The sequence below is a fragment of the Palaemon carinicauda genome, chromosome 35 (assembly GCF_036898095.1).
Source record: "Palaemon carinicauda isolate YSFRI2023 chromosome 35, ASM3689809v2, whole genome shotgun sequence".
NCBI classification, from domain to species: domain Eukaryota; kingdom Metazoa; phylum Arthropoda; class Malacostraca; order Decapoda; family Palaemonidae; genus Palaemon; species Palaemon carinicauda.
Genome location: NC_090759.1, coordinates 66,897,792 through 66,918,559, shown reverse-complemented (window position 1 = coordinate 66,918,559; position 20,768 = coordinate 66,897,792). Strand labels below are relative to the sequence as shown.

The window sequence follows — 20,768 nt, the reverse complement described above, 5'->3', positions numbered from 1 at the left end:
TTTGTCAAAGATTTCTCTACTTTCAGCGAAGTTATGGCCGTTGGTGGACAAAGTATGATACCAAATATGATCCAATAGACGAACCACAACCACTCCTGCCTCCGAGCTGTGATTTTATTGGTGAGTGTTGTAGATACCATTACGGTATAGTATAGTAATACTGTACCCTAATACCTTGCCCTATGTCGTATTTTCACCTCATAAAATGACATGTTCCCAATACATGTACAGTACTGAACACAGAAAAGTACTTACCTACATTAATAAGCTTCCATATGATGTATTGTACAGTTAGCCTTCCACTATCACTAGCCTTCCGTTTTAATTGTCGATGCGTTTAGAGCTGGAGGTTGGGTCTAAAATTGTTGGACCACCATTAATTTTCATTACCCTACGGACATTGTCAATAGGCCTTTGGACCCCTTTGCTTGGGTCCTGAATTGGCTGCTTATTAGCTGTGTAACCCACTCCAGCCCTATCACAGTGCATAATATGCATCCTGTCTACAGGTAGTGCAATCAGTATAAATCTCAAAGGAGAGGTAGAGGGGCAGGCTTTTCTACCACTTTCTTTTTTTCCCTCTCGAGGGAATGAGGCAACCAAAATCATGACTCCCCGAGCCACTTTCTTTTTTTGCTTCTCGAGGGAATGAGGCAACCGAAATCATGACTCCCCGAGCCACTTTCTTTTTTTCCTTCTCGAGGGAATGAGGCAACCGAAATCATGACTCCCCGAGCTTACATCTGATGATGGTCAGTTACTCTTTCTTGCATTTTGTGTGTTTTACCAAACATTTCTCTTGATGTACTGGGCTTGTCACTACCTGTTAGGGAGATAGGTTTCCCGTATCCTAGTAATTTGCTGGCATCCTTTTTGGCCAGTAATGGGTTAGGCCCTAACAGCTCCCATGTTCGTTTGTAAGGAGGTTATTGGAGTCGCCTACCTAGCTCCTGTACAGGACCTGGAAGGATGATATGTCCAGGAAAATGAAAAACCTTCCAGTTTGGATCTAGAGAACTTCATTCCACCATTGAGTCCCCTTATTTAAAAGGACTAAAGGTGTGTGTACACATAGGAACAAATGAAGCTAATTTTTATTTACCTATACAAATTAAAATACTGTACAGTTTACAGATTAAATTTCCTTTCCTTGACCACCCCTCCCTGTCCCATTTTGTGACAGTCGGGTGGGTTGGTCAGGGCTTCCCCCTCGTGTCACCTGTCATTATCCTACTACTGTATATTGTTAATGATCCAGTGACCCTTCCAGCGCCGGTGAAGAATTCTCTATTATAAATATTTCTATATTTCTGTAAGACACTGGAGTTTAAAATTATGATTATGAAGTATTTCAACTTGTGTACCAAGTCATAGGGCTATCTCTTATGAAGTTAGTCTTTGAATGAGTTGAAACAGAAAGCAGTGGCGCTGGGTACTAAGGAAATGCTGCAATGAATTTTAGTAACTTAAGTTATCATTGGTTACTTATTGATCACAATTTTATGGGAAAGATAATTCTCAGAGTGTGTTACAATGCAGAATATATTTTACAGTATTCATATTTTGTTTTATATGACTGATTTTATTTGCTCTACTTTTATTTTACCTCATTTCCTAATGGAACAATTTGGTTTTCTAACATCATGAACAAACATCCATATAGTTTCACGTGTATTAGCTCTATTAGTTTTATCAACAGAAGACTGGAGGTGTTAGTGGCAGAAAATGAAATCCCCTGAAAGTAGATAACAAGGGGTATTAGTGGAAGAGAAGCCATAGAAGTAAATGTCTGACGTCATAATTTTTTTTTTTGAAACTGTTTCTAGGAAGTTGGTGCAAAGCCTAATGTAATTACAGTACGGTATTTGGAAAGAGGTACACGGATAAAACTTTAATAGGATTACAGTATTTACTGGTAAGTGTTAAATAAGTGTTGAAATGCTATCCAACACAATTACCCGTAATTTACAGTTCATCATTGAATTCTCTTGGACACATGAGTTCTGAAATCTTTAGGACTAAAAAGCAATCACTAAAGTGGACTGTACAGTATATGGATTGGCACCTTTGATATATCTGTAAGAATGAACTTTCTACCTCTATACTACAGTGTGTGCATCTCATTGTGGTAACAGCAACCATGACAATTTTACCTTGCTTTGCTTAAGTCAACTTTGGATAATAAACTTGTGTAATTCACACTTTTTTATTAATCTCCTGTACGTGAAACCTTTTTTGCTCTGCTTCTTGCATTCTTTTTCTTTGCCTTGTGCTTTAGACCTAGCTGTAATTTAGTTATTTTTCTTATCTCTTTAATTCTGCTAATGTTGAAATTTGTATTGTTTCTTGGTCAGCATTATTCAAAATTCTCTGGCTTTCTGTCCTTATACCTTTTCCTTGTGCAAGTCATACCTCATGTTAAGTCATTCCTTGTCAAGTGGCTTTTTATAAAGACTAATAAGAAAAATATACAATATGTAAATTTGTTCACATTTTTATAATTTTAATAAATCTTATGTAGTATTCATATGCCCATATACGTCAGGAACCAGCTTTCAGTTTGTAAAAAAAGTAGAAGCAAAAGTTAAATCATCCTCATCGGGTAATTCAGTCTCTAGCAACCGTTTGTTACTTGAAGCTATGCTCACCAATTCTTTCCTGTATCCCTTCTCTCCATTGCCCATTCCTGTTTCTTCTCAATTCTACTCACCAGTCTCAGTCTGTAAGTCTCCCGAGGTTCCGGGTTAATATTCAAAGAAACATCGAAGAAAGCGATAGTAGATATTAGATGGTGTTAGCATTCTGTACACAGGAACTTTCCATATTGCGCATGTTTTTTTTTTTTTAACCCCTTAAGAGAGAATGTCAGTGCTTCCTACATATATCAAAACCACCAGGTACTCTCCAGCTACCTTAAAAGCCAAAACTCCAATGAAAGCAACTAGGTCCGGGTTATCACTTTCTCTGGCATCTACACCATGTTGGCAGTATGTACCATGTTGATAAAATGGAGAGATATCTGTTAGAGAGTGGGGATCGCTTCTGACAATCATATTTGGTGCTACTGCAATGAGACATCACTGCAATATGTGATGAAAATAAACTTCTTGTACAGCCAAATTAATCTAGTCACTTTACTTTTATTGGTTTTGAGAGAATTCAGATTCAGTAAAGAAGAGTGTTTTTTTCTCAAGTTCACTGAATTATTATTAAAATAGAATACAGCAAAAGTTAGACTACCAAATAATAAAGTTATTCCAGTGAAAAGTTTAGTTAAAGATTAACCCTCCCTCCCATAAATGAACTGTGCTGTATTATGTAATTATGGTTTGTTAAATTTTGTATTATGATGAAGATCAAGTAATGAAAGGCATTCGCTCTTGTTTGCAGACATAAGATACGAATGTGCAGTTTATCCCATCCGAGTTGATATTTACGAAACCTACAATCCTGGGAGTGTAGTACGTGTATGGGGGTCTCTAGAGGGTGACGGTTGGATACTGCTTTGGTCAGGAGAGCCTCAGCTGGGATTGAAAGCAGCAGCTCGCATATTCTCTCCTCCCATTTCTCAGCCTCATCGACTTATAAAGTGAGGAGTAGCTAATTATGGCAAGACTTTTACGTATGTAGTATTCGGCACAATATTTGTGTAATTATATTTGTAAGAAAAATAACTGTACATAGTTCTTGGATATTTCAGGAAAGTTATACAGGTTCAATGAATATCTGTAATCATTCTTTTCTTCCTTATATTTGGGTGTTTTTTTGTAGTGTCACAGCTTGTTACAGTTTGGCCATTTTTTTTATTATTTAGTTTCTTCCATGCTTTTATTAATGATATACAGTATTATTGTGGATCAAGCATGTGATTTTAGTTATGATTGTTCAGTTATATGTAAATTTGAAACTGCATTATGTCAATTATAAATGTTGGAAATAATTGAACCAATTCCTCTGAATCTATGAACTTTTGAAAATTAAACCCATCATTATTAGAGATTGGTTTTCTAAAGTATAGTACATAAGAATTCTCTATTAATAAGTGTTGGAGACTGATACTCCCTTGCACATTTTTCAGCATTTTGCGTGTTGAATTCGACCATGAACAGCATAGCTACTACCCAGCCCTGGATGCGGTTTTGCTTGTTGGATCGACTCATTCTGGGAGCAAGTCGGTTTCTGAGCTGAGAGAATCTATCTTCAGTCAGATTATGAAACTGGGTATTCATACTGCAGCTATGTAAGATATTTATCATCTTTGGAGCTTTGTTAGATTATTTCAATGAATTTTACCTTGAGTCATCATGATAATATCATCGAAGCTACAGGCTTCCATGATATTTGCATGATGAACCAGTTGAAGTTTTAATTTTAAAACTGTAATTGCACAGTAGGCTCATTTAAGAAAATTCTCAATAATGTCAGGGTTATTTGTTTTGGTTTTGTCTTACAAATTGATATGAAATGATAATGGGCAAGTATTCCTATTTTACATTTGATATCAGAATTGGCATTTAGTGAATTAGAACTGTATAATTTATATACATTACTGTACAAAAACGTACACTGTATATTCAAGCATTAAAGTAAACTGTATTGCAAACATTTGAATGTGAGTGTACTTGCAGCATGATCCGGCGTGGATAATCAAGAACTATGAAAGTCTAAATTTTCCTGTTTTTAATCATCAGAGAACTTGAGGAAAAAGCCAGAAAGAATAGAGTATAAATTTCAAGAATACAATGGAAATATGAATTTCTCAGCAAAGCTTTGACAAAAGTTGCCACTGAACATAGCTCTCGGAAGATTATTATTATTATTATTATTATTATTATTATTATTTCAATCCTAGCTACAACCCTAGTTAGAAAAGCAAGATGCTATAAGCCTAAGGGCTCCAACTTCAATATTATGTTATATTATCATAAAACTTTCATATGAGATTAGTTTAACCTGCACCAATTGGCCATACATATTTCATGAAATGAAGTTGGGTAGTTTTCTGGCCCCAAAAAACACTATAACCACATCACTATTGCTTTGATATTTATATTTTTTATCTTGGAATTTTGTGGCTTTTATCTTTATTTTGATGACTTGTCTACATTGAGGTTGTTTTAGTATAACCAGACCACCAAGACTAATCTTTATACATCATATGGGTGCTCAACAGTCATTGTTCTTACAGGGGGTGTTGGAATTCAATTTCAGTAGCTGGACTGCCAGTTGTGTGGAGAGCAGATTGAAGAGGTGAAAAGGAAAGGCTGTATGCATTGCATCTTGAAAGCAAAGTGCCATTGTTAAAAGCTCGTGATGGTTGTAAAATGTGTTGCTGTACAGTGGCAAATGCGGAAGATATGGAAGTGGATAACTGGTTTGTGATAAATAAGTAATAGAAGAGCCACCAGATTTCTGTTAATTTAGGGAAGTACTGGATAAAGAAGCAGGAGTTGAGACTGTAAGAGTAGCTGCATCATGAATGAAATGGAGAGATAGCTATGCTGTTGATAGAAAAAATATTCCATTTGTAGGAAGAGTATATACTTATGGTGTGTACAAAAGGGCTTTACTACACTATTATAAACAATGGAAGCAAGTACATTGGCAAGTAAAGTTGAGATTTTAAGGTGTGACTAGAAGTTTAAAATTCAGGGCTACAGCATGGTGGGACAATTGTATTAAAAAAAATTTTGTTGTACATAATATTTTTAACAAGCTTGTCGGAGTTTATAATTTTTTCAATTTTATATTACAGATCCGAAGAAGATATTTTGGCTGGAGTACAGTATCTGCTCTCTGAAGAAAATTTAATAAAATTAATGGAGGATGACCATGAAGAAGACGGGGATGATGACGATGATGAAGAACGCACTGAAATCCTGTTACGAGAAGAAAAAGCAGATGTTGATCTTAGGGTAATTGAAAAGAAATACGACTTACTCGAAGAACAGCAAGAGCTTATTGATATCAGGACCTGTGGAGGCTATTTTGACATGTTGCCTGTAAGTTGATAAGAAATTGTCTTGTGGGTTTATTCTTATTCTTTTCAAGTGTTAAATTTTTCTAATGACACTTCTTTTTCTTTTAATCGCACAAATTTATTTTTAAAGATTTTTTAATTCATTAATTCGTAACGTTTAACCCTTTCGGCACTTCTACGTATACGTGTTTTACCTTATAGTAAGAAAGAGAAGCAACGTATATGTCTACGCAATTTTTTGTTCCTAACCAAGCGAAGCAGTTTTTATACATTGGGAGGGGTTTAAGGCAAGGAATTGTTTACCAGAGAGTTGCTGAAGCTCCACCCACTTCATTTCCGCCTATTAATATCTGATGGACATTGTGACCTCATCTTCATATGAGCTATGGGAAGGGCTTTATTGAATACTTAGCCAGTGTTTCTCAAGCTGTACGGTTGTGTGGGTTGCAGTGTAACAAAGCAGTAGCGGAAGGGTTAATTGATTGTTAGTATAATCCCAGGTTCACATTTTAGAATTGTATTCTGTTATGAAAAATTATTACCCTTTTCTGCAATGTGGCAAGAGTAGTTAAAATTTCACTGCACTTATTATCAACTCTTTTAAAATTTGTGCACAAAAAGTTTCAGTGTTGGAAAACAGATAACTAACTTTTTAAATTTTGAGGAACTTGTACCTAACTTCTAAAGATTTTCATTGTATTTATAGATAATTTAAAACTGATAGTTAACCCTTTTACCCCCAAGCTATTTGGAAATTTCCAACCCTTAACCCCCAGGGGGTTATTTTTTCCCAGCACATTTTGCAGTATATTTTTTTAAAATTGCTCTAACAGCCTTAATTTTTGTCATAGAGAGGTCAGATTGGTCTCATTTTCTTGGAAAATGTCTGAATTTTCTCAAAAAATTATCAAAAATATGAAAAAAAAAATTTTTATAGCATTTTTTTGCAAAGACGTACCAGTACGTCCATGGAGGTAAAGGGATGGCTTTTGTGAAACGTACCAGTACGTCCTTTGGGGGTAAAAGGGTTAATCAAGTGTATATTTTCAGGAAGAGCTTATCATGCACATCCTCAAGCAGTTGGACATCAAGAGTCTTTGTCGGCTTTGCTGCACATGCAAACTGCTTCACAAGTTTGCTTCCGATCCTTTCCTGTACATGAGGATGAATCTAAAGGTGGTTATTTGTTGGCTTTAAGACAAATGAATATGTAATAAGTAGTTTTATTGACATGATATAATTGCAAGTTTGACTTCTTCATGATTCCACTGCATGTGCAAGTACTGTACACAATTGATTATGGTATAGGAGTTTGCATGGTGGAATATGAAGATATTTCAACATGGGAGTTATTTTGTATTAATAGTGTAATTGTAGTATATTTGAAATGAGTACTTTCAGTATCTTTATACTATGCTTGAATCACATATTGGTTCACAATTTTTTTAAATTTAAAACAAACAGTGGGAGTGTAGATGTACAGTATAAGAAAATCACATCACATATACCAAGGCACTTCTCCCAATTTTGGGGGGTAGCCGACATCAAACAAATGAAACAAAAAAGGGGATGTCTCCTCTCTATGTTCCTCCCAGCCTGACAAGGGACTCAACTGAGTTCGGCTGGTACTGCTAGGGTGGTACAGCCCACCCTCCCACATTATCCACGACAGGTGAAGCTTCATAATGCTGAATCCCCTACTACTGCTACCTCCGCGGTCATCCAAGGCACCGGAGGAAGCAGCAGGGCCTACTGGAACTGCGTCACAATCGCTCGCCATTCATTCCTATTCCTATCACGCTCTCTTGCCTCTCTCACATCTATCCTCCTATCACCCAGAGTTTCCTTCACTGCATCCATCCACCCAGACCTTGGCCTTCCTCTTGTACTTCTCCCATCAACTCTTGCATTCATCTCCTTCTTTAGCAGACAGCCATTTTCCATTCTCTCAACATGGCCAAACCACCTCAACACATTCATATCCACTCTAGCTGCTAACTCATTTCTTACACCCGTTCTCACCCTCACTACATCATTCCTAACCCTATCTACTCGAGATACACCAGCCATACTCCTTAGACACTTCATCTCAAACACATTCAATTTCTGTGTCTCTGTTACTTTCATTCCCCACAACTCCGATCCATACATCACAGTTAGTACAATCACTTTCTCATACAGAACTCTCTTTACATTCATGGCCAACCCTCTATTTTTTACTACTCCCTTAACTGCCCCCAACACTTTGCAACCTTCATTCACTCTCTGACGTACATCTGCTTCCACTCCACCATTTGCTGCAATAACAGACCCCAAGTACTGAAACTGAAACTGATCCACCTCCTCAAGTAACTCCATTGATAAAAGAAAATATCAATACACATTCCAGTAATTTTCAAGTATTGTTTGATTTTATCAATGTAAAAGTAATCTTTTTATATTATTTTAATCTGCAAAGAACAAACATTTGGTATTAGTCCATAGAGGGTGCTAAGTGTTGGATAAGTCATTATGAAATTGAACTGAGATAGCTGACCGTTTATCTTCTATTAGAGTCCTTTGTAGAAAAATGCTTCTTACAGTTTACCATACATGAAAATTATTTTCTTACTACCTTTAATATATTCTCCCGGCTTATTTATTACTTGCCTATCTATCTGCAACTGTTTCTACCCCTAGATTTCTTTATATCAGAGTGAATATTTTATGTGAAGTTTGGTTGAATTAGTGCATGATAATAAACTGTAACTCTAATCTTCCTTTTTGGAGCTCTACTCAAAACTTAATGTATACCCACATGATAAATATGTTAGACCAAGAATTTTTGACGTTTGATATAAACAGTAGCTAGTTGAAAGGAGGATTGTAATTACGTTGATGTAATATACATCTAGATGTAAGGTCTACTTATAGATTATTTTATAATATGACAGAGTATTGTGTTGTTATGAATTGCTGTTTGACTGGAATTTGTGATGTTTATTCCAGAACTGTTGGTGGCTGGTGAAGAATTCTACTCTAGAATGTTTGAGGACAAGATGCTCACTCCTTGCCTGCCTTGATCTTTCTTGGTGTGGTCCATATAATGCTGTAGATACAGGGACCTTTATGGAATTCATACACACTTGTGGACGACAGCTCACGACGCTTCGTCTTAATAATTGCCATTTCATAGATAATTATTGTTTGTACATGATAGCCAATGTCTGCTATAATCTTCAAGGTAAGGACCCTTTTTTAAATATGTTTACTTTACGCATAATTTACTCAATTGTGAATTTGTGGACTGAAAATCCATGTACTGTGCAGCATAGGATTTTGAATTAGTAGAATTTGTAAATTAAAATTGTTAAAAGATTTGTATTCATACGGTAATTATAATCTTCAAAAATTGAAAAAATGGTAGATTATAAATACTTTGTATAGTAGATTATAGTTGCGAGATGAGTTTTATAGCCTCAATTTTTTTTGTTTATATTTTTTACACAAACTTTCCAACTTTAACATTTTTGTAATTCAGTTTTTGCCTTTAATTTGCAAACAATTCTTTCCTGTATAACCTATGGAAGTCTAGAAACAGCATAGTGTTGACATAATTGAATATGCAAAATGAAATAATTCTTGTATTGATAAATGTACAATGTTTCCTGCATTTTTAAAAAAGTAAATGTCATACAGTATACACTTTACCAGCTTCTTTATAGGATTCTCTCAAGGCAGAATAGTTAATGTCTCTTTGGCACTACACTATTAATTCAGTGGATTAAAGTATAGGGTTGGTTTGATGAAAGTTGCATAGGGGTAGCAATCATTGGTTTGGTTGTGTACATATCTGGGTCTTTTGGCACAATTTTCATCTGGAAAGCTTTACTTTGTGATTTTTCACCATTTTAATACGAAAAAATTTAATGTGATAAATTTTTTAGTTTGAAGGTGTGCGCTTTATTCTGTGATTGATTACCATATTACTATGAAAGCATTTAATGGAGTAAATTTTAATGTATATACAACGTACTGTATATTGTTTTCTATTTTTCTATAATTGCTGAATTTCACTACCTATACGATTTACTTTCTTATCATTTTCAGAATTGAGTATGGCTAACTGCAGTAAAGTTGATCATCTTGGTTTTAGAGAGTTGAAGAAAGCCAGAGGGCTCAACCGTCTTGATTTGTCAAGAACACGTATTGACTTCCACACCCTTCAGTTACTGTTGCAGCACGCAGGAAGTCTACAATACCTCAGTTTGAGTATGCATCATAGGCTATTATTGTAAATTTAGTAGTTTAGAGTTTTTATTTAATCATAATTTCCATTGAATTACAATAATTTTGTCAGTTATTTGAGATCATAACTTTTTGTAAACATCTGTCTTATATCAACAAACAAAAGCTGAATTTATCATGCGTTATCATGTTTTATATCATTTATAGTAGTCAGTCATTAGAAATTACAAATTTACCAATGTAATTTTATTTATTGTGAAAACCCTGAGTATAGGGGTACTAGAACAAAGTCTAAGTTTGTGTGTGGTTTTTGGATCATATGCTTCCATTTCCTTCCGAAACGGGGCAATTGGCTTAACTAATTTTTATGAAAGTTGTTCCATGAATGGTGTTGAACAGTGCCAAAAGATAATTCTAAAAATCTATGGGATATAATTTTATTGCCATTAGCTTTTTAGGTAAAATTTATCTGTAACATACATTGTTGGTGAGCTCATTGCTATTTAGTCCCTGTAAATATCGAGGGTATTATAGGTATAGTATACTGTTCTTGATTTTTAATGTATGTCTGCATTTCTTTCAAGTTTTATACTATTATTATTGAATTACTGTACTATCATAATTATTCTGTTCCCGTCACTTTTGTAAAGTTGATCATTGTATTTTTAGTGAATTTATAAAAATTTATTTTCTTAGATTACTGTACACAACTTGAAATGGATGAGATTGCCTTAACTCTGGCAACATTCAACCGAAACCTAAGATCTTTACATGCCTGGAAGACTCATAGCTTAACAACTCGGGGACTGAGAGCCCTTGCATGCATCCCAACACTTCAGGATTTGGATCTTGGATGGGCGTAAGTATCGAGTTGTTTGTAAGTCCTAAGTATTAGGACTTCTGGTATCAGTTATATCTTTTAGTATTGTATATATAGTGTCAATGAAGTACTGCAATTAAAAAGTAGGAGAAAATTACCAGATTGATACTTGCTCTTTATTCTTGTTTAATAATAAAGTTTAACTAAGGTTAAATTGTATTTAAGAATTCAGGCAAATTTTAATTTAGATTGAATTGAATTATGGATTTAGGCAATAGTAGTGTATGCAATATTAATAAAATGTCTATATTTTAATAGGATTTAGCCTCTTGCATTACATGTCATTGTGTTATTTTATTGTCCATTATTATGTCAGTGGAATTATTTTCTTTTAAGGCTCTCGGGCGTCATCACCGAAGGTTTGGGAGAGCTTGTACGTGGATGCAAAAACCTCAAGCGTCTTTATCTCACAGCTCTTAGGACTCTGACTGACCATGATTTAAACCAGTTGACAATGCAATCCTCACAGTTGACACAGCTGGATATTATGGGTACAAGGAATATTACTCCTGATGCCGTACACAGGTTTGTTATTATTTTGTTTATAAACTATGCTTTGTACCGTAAAAATATGGCAATGTAAGGTGTCATAGAGAATTTGGGATATTAGATTTTTCCTTCAAACAAATGCTGCATATCTAGTTTAGTCTTGTATATAATCATGTAGGAGATTCTAAGTATAAATAGGTGCTATGTTTTGATAATTACAACAATGTTCTTAGTTTTGATTGATTGATTTGAGGTTTTCTAGCATCCTGTTTCAAGTTTTTAAATGTGGAAAACCTAATTATAAGTAATTTGTCTTGTAATTACTTTTATATCAAATAATAAATTCATTTAGTCATGCAATTGATATCATTGACTAAGAGTTACAGCAATTTCCATCAATGTTTACTAGTTTTTCCTATAGGGTACGGTTACCAATCCTGTGCTCATTCTCAGGGGGGTTATTTAATGTGTTTGGGAAGCTCCAAAGGAGGGATGGGATTAAACTGCACCATTTCTGTTCTTTTATTCTAAGTACTGGTTTTGGATGTGATTGGTAGTACCATGCACATATCACTACAAATGATCTTCCTTGGTAAAAGTTTACTTTTCTATATATGTTATAGAAGAGGGATCAAATTTGAAATTGAGTATGGTAAGAGTCGGTGAATATTGCAGTTTATAAAATTAATGAAGATTTTTTTTTTTTATTCATATATTACCAGTGTTTGAAGGGAAGAACCGATACAAGGATTTCACTATCTTGTCATGATATTCTTAGAATTATCTGTAAAAAAAATACATTTGTGGAAAACTACTACTTATGCAGGATATATTTGCATCACCTTGATCTAATGTAGGAGTGCACCTTTGATCTTGTCAGGAAGTCAGGGACTGTTACTGTCCTATGGACAGATTCCTTTTCATTATGATGTTCACCTTATCATACCCCTCCTGTGCAGTCATATGCTATTTAGTAAGTTACTTGACTAGTCCAAAGGCACTCTCACTGGATTGGTCAATACGTACAGGAATCAACTAGCTTGTTAATTTGTCTCTAGTACCATTGCAGCAGCTGTGTGTACTATGGGAGATGTTTGAACTTCTACTGATTTCACCCTGGAGATTCAAAGTCTTGAGTCAGAAGTTGGTGTTGATGCATTGACTAATATTCAGTGCTAGGGTTGTCAAGTGTCTCAGGATGCAAAGTTTTTTTTTTTTTCTTTTTCTTTTTTCTCCTCCCTTCTTTCTTTTTCAGTCTCAATATTAGTGGTCTCTTACTTGGGACATGAATTATTACTGTATGATTTCTGGGATATTTCTAGTTATTTTACTTTACTCTCATGCTAGTCATAGTAACTTTAGTGGACCAGGCAGGCTTCTTGTCAGTGTCGGAGAAGTCGGTTTAGCCTTGGAGCACCATGAATTGTATATGATTGTTTTTACAGCTGTGTGGTAATGAGGAAGAATTCCCTATGCTATTTTAGGGATTTATTTTTATTTGTTGGGAAGCTCCTTCCTTCTCTTCTGTTCAGTCTCATTGTTAAATTAGATACCATCTTTTGTTAAATAATTTAGCATTCTTGTACTCTTGGAGAAAGAATCTGGGTTGCTTTTAGGGAGGATGAGCAGATTATCTTCACCCCTCTTAATCTTTATCTGAAAGATTAGAAAGTTTTGATAGATTGTGCCTCTCATTTTGTTCTTCATTGCAATTGAGATATCCTGTCCTTTACAGGTGGGTTTGACTTGAATTACCCACCATTCTCCTTAGAGTTTAAGGCCTTTCTTTGGCTCCAACCCCAAGTCCTGGGTTTCACTGAGAATTGCATTATGCTTGCATTTAAGAATTTGGGTCCCCTGCTCAAAAGGGATTGGAAATCTGTCAGACTCCTCTTCCTCTTTTTAGGCCTCAGTTCATAAAGCAAGATGGTTGGGGTAGGAGACAGAATGTAGAGAAAACTCTAGAATCTTGTCCTATCCAGGATGCCCACTTCTTGCAAAGCAATTGCTATCACCAATCTTTCTTTGGATAGGAGCATTGCAGAGAAAGTTTTCCTGGAATTCTCCACCCATAGCCAATGATCATCCTATACTGTAGGGTGCTAATTGGGCACTATTGTAATGTCATTGGCCTTGGCCATAGGAAATCGAGGTTCCTTTTATAGTAACTAGTTGAAAGAAGGAATGGAATTACTTATATGCAATATACATCTAGACATAGGATTATTAGTAGAATACTGTATAATGACATAAGACTAACTATGGCATTGTAACGAATTGCCTGTGGTAACACTCATGATGTCATGACCTCTGACTCTAGTCCTTCCTGTAGATGGAGGAGAAGTTTTAAGTGTTCATTCAATGATCTCCTTTAACCAGGAAGAACTTGTGTTCCTAGTCACCTTCTTCACTACTTGTGAGCGTACGTTTGAGATAGCACCTCGGAGCCCTCACAGGACACAATAACATCGTATTAGGGTCATCACTTATGTTACTAAGGCTCGAAATCTGAAAAGATAGATAAAAACATAGGATCGGGTATAGACGGAGTCTTGGTTTTAGCAACAAACTCAAGAGACAAAGTTGAATGAGACTTGCCTCCATCCCCTTGAATGGGCGATGTCAAGTGAGAGACCATGAAGCTCACTGAACCCCTTAGTCAAATTCAGAGCAAGAAGGGAAACCATTTAAGTGAGACCTCTGTCTGAGACTACGACCAACGCTTCGTATGGTGCCCCCTTAAGGGGGCTGGCTGGCTAACGCCTTTTTTCAAGGACAGGACTTTGACATTCATATCACTTAATAAGATGACTTAAGACATCTCCAAACTGCATAGAATTTGTCTTTGACCTTTGGTTTGGAGAAGGCCAGAGCGATTTATCCTGAAAATAGGTGGTTTTCAAATTCTATCTCCTCCCTTGATACTTAATATTAAGACCTGTGATAACTCCCCTATGTAGACCTTGAATCAAATAAAGAGTTTTTTCTAAAAGTCACTTTTTTGCCAGATATGAAATTTTTCATTATGGTAAAAAAATAAACCTTAAAAATCAGGGGAAAAACTAAAGAAAAAAAAAGGAAAAAAGGCAACATTTGATTGTTTTATAATGTCTTTCTAAGTCATGTACCAAGTTTCAATGCTATATCTTTAAAACTAAGGGAGAAGATAAAATTTGAAGGACAATAAGTATAGTTTTAAGATAAGGGCTTTCAAAAATTCTCTGTGTATTTTTACAAAGACAATATTTATGATGATTATTATGAATTTTATGTTCCTTTTTGGTATTGATAAATCAACGCAGTTATTTATCATTAATGGCCATTCCTCTGCCCATGGTACTACTGCCTTCACATGGCTTCCAGGCATCCTCTTGTTGGTGGCATCATGGGAAGATTGCCTTACCTAACAGGTTTCTCGTCCTAAACAGTTTCCTCTACCTCAGAGATGTCTTATTCCTGATACAAGATGGACAGAGACAGGCGTGTCGCTTTTCTGCAGTTGTTTACAAGGCTGCAAAGCTGAAGTTACAGCCTGAGCCTGTGCAGAGGTAGAGGAGGACTGTAGTTGGAGGAAGAACACTGCCTAGTGTAAAAAGCGAATCATGAGCACCCTTCCTTCACCTCTCGGTCGTTACTTCTACTTAGTTGTGAAAGAGATGGTCCTTTTATGAAGATGTTTCACAAATTGATTTGCTGTTCGATGAGTGAGGAACTCGATAGCAGTAAGGACCACGTCCCTCATGGCTCGCCTCTTGTCATGGTTACAGAAGTCTTGTGAGTTGGCCAAGTAAGTAGCCAACCATAGGCAATGTACCTGTAGAATTACCATTATTGTGGATTCCATTGTCAAAGCCTCTGTGGTCCCAGAGTCAAAGTTGTCACCAGAGGCTCCAGAGGAAGGGAGGAAGGAAAAGTCCCCTGTATCCTATTATATTTCTGCTGTTAGGAGAACACTGGTGGAATTAAATCGGAGGATTTCCCCGCCCTTAAGGAAATCTGCTAATCTAACTTGTCTGAAGCTGCCACAGCTAGGATTTGCCATAGACGCTCTAACCGAGACCTAGAGCTTGACAAAGGAAGTCAACGGCTGCCTTCCTTCCCTTCGAAGGAGGGGAAGAGCTTCTACCAGACTTTTTACCTCGTGGATACATTGTAGGATCTTTATGAAGGTCGAGTTGGACTCTCTTCCCTCTCTTTCCAGAGTCTTCAGTCTGGCTGGATTTATTAGAATCCTCTCTCATTCATCAGACTTGAAATCTTCTCTCTTGGAAACCGTACCCAGCTAGTACTGACAAAGGTTGTCATCGTATCATGATCTCGCCTTGTTACCCTAAGAGAAAACAGAGATGGAATGGACAAGAATGGCTTTTCCCTGTTGATCAGTCAGTTTAGCTTGGTCGTTGCATCTTTGGACTCCCTGACGCGAAACTGCAGAAAAGGGCGAAAGTTGGCTAGTGAATTGCCACCTGTCCTTTGCTAATTCTGGCTCTTGGGTTGCAGGCCACATGTCTGTCCAGTTCCTCTATCCTCCGTCTCTTAGCAAAGGGAGAGGGAGTCGAAGCTGAAAACTTGAGAGGCGATAAAGAGCTTCTGTGTATTCTGCTGTCCCTTCTACAAGGATTTATCTGAAGTCTTTCTATTAAGCCTTCTCTCGTCCAGCTTGAAAGGAGCCAGTTGCAAGACTATCAACCACTGGTCAAATAGCCTAGGGTATTTTTGGTGCTGGAGCTGGTTACTTCTTAGGTGTAGCCCTTCTGATCTTGGTGCATCCGTAAGAAGAGACCTTGTAGTCTGCTAGAGGAAGCTTGTCCTGATGAAAAACTTTCATGTGAAATGGAGTTCACCTTTAGAAGAAACCCTTCTATGTGAAGTACGTTTTGATGACAAATGGGCGGGTGAATTGCGTTCAGCGCTTTGTTGAGGCTTGCAAAGAGCATCTGGATGAAGAGCACTTGTGTGCCGAGCGTCTGGGAGAGGAGCTCTCAATGGGTTGAGGTACGTCGAGGAGAGTAGATCTCAGGAGTCTCTCGTTGGGTTGAGGTGCTTGCAAATGTCTTGCGTCTCGAGGAGGAGTATCTGGGTGAAGAATCTGAAGACAACTCTCTTCTGGGAGAGGCATGTGCTGGCAAGACATCTCTCAAAGGTCTAGATAATGTTAATCCTACGGGAGGATCTTCCTTCGAAGGGGCAGGATCTAGCAGTGGGTAAGGAACAACCCTGCAAGTATACGGAGACTTCTTTTGTTGGTGGTGAGGGTCAGGCACTCGCTTCCTAGATACTTCATCCGTAGAGGCAGGAACTGAAGGGCGCCTCTCTCTATAGGGGAACCCTAGAGACTTTTCTTCTTATAAAGGTGAACAAAAGAATACCGCTAACTGGTTGGTGCTGTCTGAAGACGAACGGCCTACTTCAGTTATTCCTCTTTAGTTGAAAACCTGCTAGTGCCCAGTAAGTCCATAACACATGTAAGGCATCCTTGACCTGAAAGAAGGCTCGCCCATAAAGGAGTCGCCCCCAAAGTTAAAAGGGTCACCACTCTTCTCCGAGGACCCCGTGGAGGAGATAAAAAGAGAGAAGAGTACTGGGGGTGGATAATCCCAAGGCAGAAGAATCTCTTTCCAACTTCTTTCTCGTCTTACCATACGTCTCCTGCTGGGAGGGCAACCGTCCTCGACATACTTAACAAGCGGAGGCCTGACTGCAGGCACGGCAAAACTGATGAGGATCCATGTCCCTTGCTCTCATAAACATGCTGCAGGCCTTAGGCAGCACACCTGGACACTAACGCATATCTGACAGCATCCTCAGCAAACACAGTTACTAACATGCTGGAAAGAAAAATAGAAAAAGGCTGCCAATATCCAGTCAGCGAGAACGTCCCTCCTCACCAATGGCTGGAATTAAAGTGATTTGCTGTTAGCAAGCAGGGAGGGGTTGCTTCCCATGCTACAGGAGCATTAACTACCTGCTGGTTGTTGACCCCTCGTTATCATTTTTAACCCCTATAATTACAGCTTCAATGTTATTCTATGTAAAGGACAAAGGTTTGTATGTATTGTGGGAACAAATATTTGTTATCCTTTTAATTATGTTTATACTCATCTTAAAAGTATTACTTTTCTAGAATTCTTTTTATCTTTCAGGCTGATCCAAAGTTGCAAGCATCTGGAACTTTTAGATGTGAGCTTTTGTGAGCAGATCCATTCATCTTTTATCCAGCAGTGGTCAACTCAATTCCCACATATTGACATCAAAGGAGGACTCTGTCATCAAGTGCGAATTATTTAGGGAAAATTTCCTTCAGTTTTAATGTAAAAAATGCCTCCCCTCTGATCCCAAGTACAAAATAACCCTCTTAACCCCATACTAAGGAAAAGTTAGACATTATTTCCTTGCACATCCGACTTCTTCCCAGTTATCGAATTATTGCTTCATATCTTGCCATAGTATCAGGGTAATTGATTTATTTCCTAACTTTACAAACCTGGGCCCTTTAGTATAGGATACCTTACTTCTTATTAAAGGTTTGTATTTTTATTAAAGGAGGTTTGCCTTTTTTTGTAGGAATAAATCTCATACTGTACTTATGGCTTAAATGGATAGCTTAAAAAATTATAATTTCCTTTTAAAATTGAAAAAGATTTCATACTTGCTTTTAGCAGTAGTAATCTGTATGAAAAAGGACATTCCTTCACAATCAGGAAAATAAGATTACATTATCCTAAAGGTGAGATTTGATTCCATAATCAAATTCCTCAGTGGTGATAGTTTTTAGGCATTATTGTTCTAGACAATCAGTAGCAGGATGGGATGGCATCTGCATCTTTTTTCCACATTTTTACCTCGATATGTAAACCAAGGTCCAATGTAATTTTTCTATTTACCATGTTTGATGTTACATATAGTTAGTTATTTTCTAGTCATTATATAATAAAGTTAAAAGAATTTTTAAAACATTTAGTTTCCCCTACTTTTGCTCGAATTGTGTCACAGTAAAAGACTGGTGCTCTGGGGGAATACACCAAAGATGCATGCGTACAAAGAATTCCCCAAACCCGCTAACTTGAGATCATAGTATGGCGCAGAATTTTGTACTTCTGAGATGGTAGGCCATGCATTATAATTTAAGGAGTTTAAGAATTGAGATGATGTCATTCACTCCTATAGTCCATTTCTTTTAGCGATGCAGATTTGCACCGACTTGCAGCGGTGCCCTTTTAGCTCGGAAAAGTTTCCTGATCGCTGATTGGTTGGACGAGATAATTCTAACCAATCAGCAATCAGAAAACTTTTCCGAGCTAAAAGGGCACCGCCGCGAGTCGGTGCAAATATGCATCGCTAAAAGAAATGGACTATAGTTTCTTAAGACAAAGTTTTTTAACATTGCCCCAGCCTGAAAAGTAGTCGTGAAGCATAAAAAAAATTGCACACATATCTTCAAGTAATTATCATTAGGGATAATGACAAACTTGATTTTTTTTTTGGTAAGTTTTTTTTCATTATGAATCCAATTCAACTTTTTTCTTCAGGTTCTTTTTATTTCCAATTCCTTTACCTTTTTTATTCTTTGGAACTGTGTCTATGCTTCCTGCGTCCTTGAGAACTTTACTCTTTATCTTCTTTATATTTTCTCCACTTTCAATGTCTTTCGTAGCTTCACTAGTATTCTCTTTCTTAATATTTACACCACTTTCCAAGTTTGTAAGAGCTTTAGTCTTTTTCTTTATTTTCTTTTTCTTGGGAACCTTACCTACATTCTCTTTTGCCTCGTTTATAGCCTTTTTCTTCTTTTTCTTCAGAACCTTTCCTCCATTTGTTAAATTCTTATTAATTTTATTTTTACCAGATTTCTTCTTTAATATCTTTTCTTTCTTTTCCACACAATTAGATTCTCCAATTTCCACTTTCTTTGATTCTTCTTCAACATCTTCTGGAGGATCTGTTTTTATTTTCTTTTTCTTTGGCTTGCTTCCTTCAATTTCAGCAGCTTTTCTTTTCTTCTTTCCTTCTTTGACTGAATCTTCTACGATTTCACTGGATTCCAATTTCTCCTTCTTTATTATGTCATCTATTTTCTCCTTGTTGTTTTGACTAGACACGTAGACTGCCATGCATATGTTGCGACAAGTAGTGTCTACCTTAGCCAACAGCTCTGGCTTTGATGTCAACGACAACAGCTGATGAAAAATAGAGAAATTGGTTAAATTAATTTTTTTTTTTAGATCAGTGAAAGAATTTGTACTTGTAAACTATATAATGAACCCTCACTAAATTTACATTAATGGAAACGAGAAAGATATGTCCTAAACAGACATAAAATGTATCAACTCAATTAATTATTAAGAAGCTTTGATTTAAAAATGCAATGCAACTTTGCTTGCCATTGATCAACTATAAAGGATTTACATAGATTATATATATATATAAAGTTTGAACTTTTAAATTTCCACCGATTCAATAATTTGATTAGGAGGTGATACTAACAGTATATAGTATTTATGGCACTGCATCTTACTAAAGAAATTACAAGACTTTTAGTACTACATAACAGATGACATAGTTTAGGGTTAATCTGAATCCAAGGGATGTTAAGTATTATTTTTATTCCTGTCGAGTATCAAATACGAACTAATTAACAATTCCTATTTAACTTCTCATTATAAACTATTAGGTAAAATTATAACAATACTTATTTTAAAAACTAGGGCCTAATGATAAATATTATTAAGGAGCACAACTCGCAACCCCTTTTGAATTTTAAAAATTCAGATTGCCAAAATGAAACAAATTGTTGATTTAATGAAAACGTTTTATTGCTAAAAATGATATTTTTCAATATTTAACTTAGCCGGTGATTATAATAGCTGCAACTCTGTTGCTCGACAGAAAACTCTAAGGTAAAATTCGCCAGCGATCGCTACACAGGTTGCGGGTGTGCCCAACAGCGCCATCTGTCGTCCATATACCCAGTACTCAATGTAAACAAAGAACTCAATTTTCTCTCTGTCGTGCTCCCGACAAGACGTGCTTATTCGCTGTTGCTAAACTGGATTTGTTTTCACTACTAATTGGTGAAGTACACTATTCTAGTTTTGAGCTTTCGCTATGCAGGTGTTTTATCTTCATCTTAAATCTTGAACTCGTTTTGGATAGATTTAATTATGGTGACAAAGAGAGTATGGACTTTCTTTC

At 36.4% G+C, this 20,768-nt stretch overlaps 2 protein-coding genes across 4 annotated transcripts in view; one reads left to right on the top strand and one right to left on the bottom strand.

Annotated features, from left to right (window-relative positions):
* Positions 1–18,492, top strand: part of Fbxl4 (F box and leucine-rich-repeat gene 4) — a 35,439-nt gene extending 16,947 nt beyond the window's left edge. For all 3 annotated transcript variants that reach the window (XM_068359216.1, XM_068359218.1, XM_068359217.1), the window contains exons 3-12: positions 27–120; positions 3,391–3,589; positions 4,079–4,240; positions 5,756–6,002; positions 7,031–7,156; positions 8,969–9,203; positions 10,070–10,231; positions 10,904–11,066; positions 11,424–11,612; positions 17,720–18,492. In XM_068359216.1, coding sequence (XP_068215317.1) covers positions 27–120; positions 3,391–3,589; positions 4,079–4,240; positions 5,756–6,002; positions 7,031–7,156; positions 8,969–9,203; positions 10,070–10,231; positions 10,904–11,066; positions 11,424–11,612; positions 17,720–17,864 — 1,722 coding nt within the window. In that variant the 3' untranslated portion in view covers positions 17,865–18,492. The remainder of the gene's footprint in view (positions 1–26; positions 121–3,390; positions 3,590–4,078; positions 4,241–5,755; positions 6,003–7,030; positions 7,157–8,968; positions 9,204–10,069; positions 10,232–10,903; positions 11,067–11,423; positions 11,613–17,719) is intronic.
* Positions 18,493–19,038: 546 nt separating this feature from the next.
* Positions 19,039–20,768, bottom strand: part of LOC137627830 (p21-activated protein kinase-interacting protein 1-like) — a 40,755-nt gene continuing 39,025 nt past the window's right edge. Inside the window, exon 7 of the mRNA XM_068359219.1 lies at positions 19,039–19,753. Coding sequence (XP_068215320.1) covers positions 19,076–19,753 — 678 coding nt within the window. The 3' untranslated portion in view covers positions 19,039–19,075. The remainder of the gene's footprint in view (positions 19,754–20,768) is intronic.